Here is a 5,891-nt window from a genome sequence, read left to right on the forward strand (position 1 = left end):
ACTTTACCGCTGTGCTACCGAGGGACCAGCTCTGTTGTGCATCATATAAAAAACTATAAAACACTAGCGATTTCGACAGGTTCACTTGTCCAACATGCTAGGATTTTAATCGAGTTTTTTTTTTAATATAGCATTTGACCCTCATAAAGACAGGACTACCTATTAAAATCACTAGAGTTTTATTGCGTTTTTTATGTGATTTAACAGTTTTTTTTATCTCACATGTTTTTAACTACAGCGAAAGCTATATAGTACACATTATACAATAAACCATGACAAATCAAAAGTTATGCGTTATGTTTCATTATCCTCTTGCATTGTATAGAAATATATCACTGTTTAGTAGTTTCGGGAAACAGTTACTCAGTACATGCTATAAACCGCGCATTGAAGACCAAACTTGACTGTTAAAAACTACTATTACAGTAAATAATCATACACATTTATGCATTATAGCATGAGGTATATCTTCATAAATTTAATCAGCTATTTGAAGTTAATACTATAGAGTTGAAAGAAAACTGAAATTTTGTAGTCTCTAACTAACTAATTTTTATTTATTTTGTTTGTTTGTAATTAAGCACAAAGCTACACAATGTGCTATCTGTGCTCTGCCCACCACAGGTATCGAAACCCGATTTCTAGCGTTATAAGTCCGCAGACATACCGCTGTGCCACTGGGGAGGGCACTTGTATTTATAATGTATATTATTGAATATCTAATAAAGCTATATAGTTTATGCCATTTTTTTAAAAGGAAAAACAAAAAGAGCACTCCATGTTGGAGTACACACATTTTAATCTTAACTACTCACAACTAGCCAGGTTGAAGGAAATATAAGGAAATACAATATGTCGATGAGTTTGTACAAATATCTCCATAACTTCAACTTCCACACTGCTTAAAATCAGTTTAAGATTTAGCCAGATTATACACATGTTTCCTCATGCATCAAGTTTAATTTTTATTACTGGTGTTTACCAACTTATATTTGTTTATATTTAGCCTGTACCCTTTAAGACAGTTATATTTAAATTACAAACAAAGGAATTTCTACAGCTCATTTAAATATATATATACGTAAGTGCTAACCCTTCCCTTATTGAATATTGAATAAAATAAATTTACAATTCCACGAAATGATAATCACTAAACAACACTGTTGTAAAACGTAATTAGTCTTACAAAATATAGCACAAAGTACTAAGAAACGCATGCCCCCCCAGTGGCACAGCGGTATGTCTGCGGACTTACAACGCTAGAAACCGGGTTTCGATACCCGTGGTGAGCAGAGCACGGATAGCCCATTGTGTAGCTCTGTGCTTAACAACAAACAAACAAGAAACGCATGTGTTCAGAACATTTTTTTAAAAGGATGACGTTTTAAATCTTGCATCATTTAACTTCTAAACAGACGCAGATATCATCGTAATATGATTTATATTATTGCTTTGTTGCTTACTTAGCTTGGAGTTCTGATTCATCTATGAAATATACTAATTTACCTACACAGCTTACCTCAGATTTTCGTTCGTACACGTGATTGACTATTACATCCCTTGCAAAACCAAAGTCTGCTACCTTACAAGTCTTGTTTTCATCAACTAAGATGTTCCTAGCTGCTAGATCCCTGTGTATTATCTGCAAGGGAAAAAAAAGCATAAAAAAAGGTTGAATTAAAAATTTCGTTATCTGCTATTGTATTTCAAATGTTTTGCTTCATAGAATGAAACATTTGGCATCTTTGGTTCAGACAAACCTCTAATTCACTTAAAAAATCTGCTATTGTATTTCAAATGTTTTGCTTCATAGAGAGAAATATTTGGCATCTTTGGTTCAGACAAACCTCTAATTCACTTAATTTTGAAACTGTTTTTTTTTTAATAAGTTTAAGATTGGACATTTTTTAAGTTTTGTTCATAATAATTTTGAGTCACAAGTTTGTATGATTGACACAGTCAGGGACATAGCCAATATTACGGAATGTGTGGGGGTTCCCCCCCAAAGAAAATGTGGACCTTTTCTTCCACATGATGGCATTTTGTGATATAAATAATAGTGAATTGTTTATTTTTTAAAAATCTGAATATAGTGAACCTTTTAGAATATTGGTGTGGTTGTTTGACCCTTTGCCATGCCACTAATAGTCGCATGGTTCCATTGATTTGCTTCTGTATATGAATGGTGAAAACTTTCATTAAACCTAGTGTTTTGCGACAATTTTTTTAAAGAATTTTAGGAAAAAACCTTATCAAAGAGTGTTGGCTCTGAAAGAATTGATTGAAGCAAGATAAATAATTAAATAATGACTGCATCATAAATTTTTGGAAAACCTGCAAAAAAGTTAGGAGGTTGCTATAAAATTTAGCATACTTGTTCAGATATTTGTACTATTTACAGATTGGAATCCTCATGGGTTTAATGTGTATTACAAGAAGAGATACAGCTTTTACTGTGCAACAGTATGTAATTACATCTTTTAATGAATTCTAGATGTACTTCCCATAGTCCCTGAACGTGTTCTGTTTCAAGAGTAAATAAAACCAAAATTAGGAGTAACAAATATTTTTATTACTTGCTTTTGAAATTCATATGTCAAGCTGTGCATTCTTCTCGTGAACAGGTGACCCTTTCAGGAGGTTTTGGCCCCTTTTGGAGAATGATATTTCATTTAATCAACAAATTTATTGTATTAATATTCATTATTTAGGTAAAATTCTAGGTTTTCATATATCCTTGTGGTTCAAGTTTGAGGGTTTTATCTTTGCGGTGGACGCACTGTGTATATAGCTCATTGAGTAGCTATGCACTTAAAAATGAAATAAACAAATAAATATTTTGTTTGTTTGTAAAGTTTGAACATTGCAAGCACACAATCTTGAAAGCTGTATAGTCTTTACTCCAGAGCAAAGTTTTTTTAAATCTAAATAGCATAAAAAAGTACCCGTTTAGTAGACAAATATTCCATTCCTTTCGACACTTGGTAAGCAAATGACGTCAGATCTCGTGATGTCAGATGTCTGGAAGTGCCATGCAGGTTCCCATAGAAACGTTCTGCTCTACTTTCTCGAAGGTAGGACTGCAGCTTTCCGCCCATCACATACTCCATTATGACGAACAGAGGATCTAAACAGAATGCAATAACTTCGTGAGATATCCTGTTCGTCCAAAAATATCTTTACTGAAATAAATATTTTATTTTGTAAACAGTAAATAGAGCGTTTACAATGTGAAAATAAATATTTCAACACGCAGCCGTAAACCGGTCTATTGATGCTATTTAGAAATAATTAGTGGTATCTAGAAACTGACAATACAAACAGACCATTAAAATGATTTGAAATAACCAGTTGAATTCAATAGGACTGAGTAGTGAAAAACAAAAGAATAAATATTTTTCAATCACATGAATTTTAATCCTTTAAATGTAGCTCGTTCACTGAGGATTTAAAAACATAAGTAAAATTACAGTAAAACGAATTATTTTAGCGAAAACAAAAATACAGTTATATAGGTTATGCAATGCTAAAACAACTTCATAATAAAATTTACATATACAAACATGTTTAGGATAATAAGTAATGTCATATGTTTTCATGGTAAATATTTAATTAAATAATAGCGGACTTGCCACAGTGGCACAGATGTATGTCTACGGAGTTACAACGCTAGAACCCGGGTTTCGATACCGTTGAGGGCAGAGCACAGATAGCCCATTGTATAATTTTGCCCTTAGCTACAAAAAAAAAAACTCTAGCCTACTTTCAAGATTCGTGTTTGTTGTGGAACCATCGTAGGCCTAGAATGTTTCGTTATTTTTATGGAAATATTTACTTATGGTTTGTTATAAGGATGGCTGTAGTACTAGTTTTTAGTATCTGATCTGTAGAAAATGTAGCACCAACTTTTATTGGCTTTATCTGGAATTTTTAATTACATACAATAGTACATTTGAATTTTATTGAAAGAAGATTATTTTATTTGAATAAAGTATTATTAAACATGATTTGAACATCCATTTTAAAACTACTGCCTGATTGGGCATACACATCGGCAAGTTCTACTTAAACGGACCAATGCCATAATGTATAACTTGTTAGGTAAAAGTAACCGACCAATGTCAATCGATGTAGCATATAAAGTAAGCGTCCAATTTACCTCTGTATAATATGTAAATTGAACAGACTAATGACAGTCTCTAGAGTATGTTGAGCACCTGGCAAGACCAATCTGCAGAATACTCAAAGTTACTGACCGGTTAACGACCAATATATAGAGAGAACCTAGAGATTATTTGTTTGTTGAGTTACGCGCAAAACTACTCGAGGGTTATCTGTGCTAGCTATCCCTAATTTTGAAGTGGTAGATTAGAGGGAAAGCAACTAGTTAACACCACCAATTCTTGAACCACTCTTTACCAATGAATAATGGAATAATTGACCAACACATTATGATGCCTCCACGGCTGAAAGGACGAGAATATTTGGCGATGAGTTTCGATCCCGCAACCCGCAGATTGCAAGTCGAATACCCTAACTACCAAGCTCTACCAGGCCAGAACGTATAGAAACTGGCCAATGTCAATTTTTAGGTCATGTAAAATAGGCAGTCAGAGGAAATCAATAAAGCAAGTAAAGTGAGTAACTGACCCCTCTCAGTGCAACATCCCCACAGAGTTACGACATTGGGGTGTGGGTCCAACAGTTTCATTACTTCTAATTCACTCAATAGATCCTTCTTTTCCTTCTCGGAGGCGTGTTCTGAAAACGAAATATATGAATTTATTAGTTTAACACTTTCGTTTCAAAGCATTAAAAATATTAATCAACGCCTTACACAAATAATAATAATAATTGCGCGCAACGCATTATTAAAGTTGTTAAGAGTGGAATAATCTAGTTCTTAAACTTTGATACGTGGAACTGTGACAGAGATAAAATGTCTTAGAAAATACCACGACAATAAAAAGCTTTAAGAAACCACCATTATATGCTTTCTTCGTGGATATTTAAAAAAGTACAAAATTATGACCTGTAATGCACCAACCTTTTAATGTTTTAACTGCAACAATACACGCTCCGTCTTTGTTGTCAATATTAAGTGCTTCGCATTTCCACACCTGACCAAAACAGCCTTCTCCCAGAATCCCGAGGAACCGTAAATGATGTCGCGGAAATTCCCATTTCCGGTCTTCAGGAATGATCTATAGAAAATTGTACAAAAGAAGAACAAAAACAAACAAATGATGTCACAGTGCAACATTTATACAATGACAAAGACATACTAAATATGAAAATAGTGGCTTTGATACAAATGTGGCATGAATGAGAGAAGAGAAAGATGTGGTTTGTTCAACTTTTCGTGTTTCTCACGATATAACTACAGTTTTTTTTTATACTGTAGTGCTTAAAAGAAAGACGTTCACACCATAAAATGTTTTATTATAACAAATGACTTGTATAAATATGGTTCTGATCTTTACTATGTTTGCTTTTAAAATTAATAACGCAAATAAATTAATATGTAAAAAACAAACATACGCTGTTCAGTACACTTTTGTCCAATTAATATCTTTTTTCTTTAATTATGATCTTTTGTCTCTCTTACGAAAGAGGGACAAAAGATCATAATTAAAGAAAAAAATTATTTACTAAAACGTAGAGAAGACTCCATGTATATTTTTTACATTATTGTGTTTGTTATGTCCCAACTGGAATGATGAGATCTAGTATTGAGTGAAACGCGTCGTCGGCAATGGATATGGCCGAGAGTATGGTACAAATACTAGTATATCATTTTCTCGAAAAAACAACAACAAACGAATATAGAAATGAAATGTTTAAAATTACAATAAGCCTAATACTATTGTCTTATGGTAAATATAACTGTT

At 33.0% G+C, this 5,891-nt stretch overlaps 1 protein-coding gene across 2 annotated transcripts in view; it reads right to left on the reverse strand.

The window, feature by feature from the left end:
• Window positions 1-5,891, reverse strand: part of LOC106459239 (tyrosine kinase receptor Cad96Ca-like) — a 60,683-nt gene that overhangs the window by 10,272 nt on the left and 44,520 nt on the right. For both annotated transcript variants that reach the window (XM_022387441.1, XM_013918875.2), the window contains exons 7-10: window positions 5,048-5,204; window positions 4,651-4,761; window positions 2,946-3,127; window positions 1,520-1,642 (exon numbers count right to left, since the gene is read on the reverse strand). In XM_022387441.1, coding sequence (XP_022243149.1) covers window positions 1,520-1,642; window positions 2,946-3,127; window positions 4,651-4,761; window positions 5,048-5,204 — 573 coding nt within the window. The remainder of the gene's footprint in view (window positions 1-1,519; window positions 1,643-2,945; window positions 3,128-4,650; window positions 4,762-5,047; window positions 5,205-5,891) is intronic.

This window comes from Limulus polyphemus, unplaced genomic scaffold (assembly GCF_000517525.1).
Source record: "Limulus polyphemus unplaced genomic scaffold, Limulus_polyphemus-2.1.2 Scaffold1, whole genome shotgun sequence".
Lineage (NCBI taxonomy): Eukaryota > Metazoa > Arthropoda > Merostomata > Xiphosura > Limulidae > Limulus > Limulus polyphemus.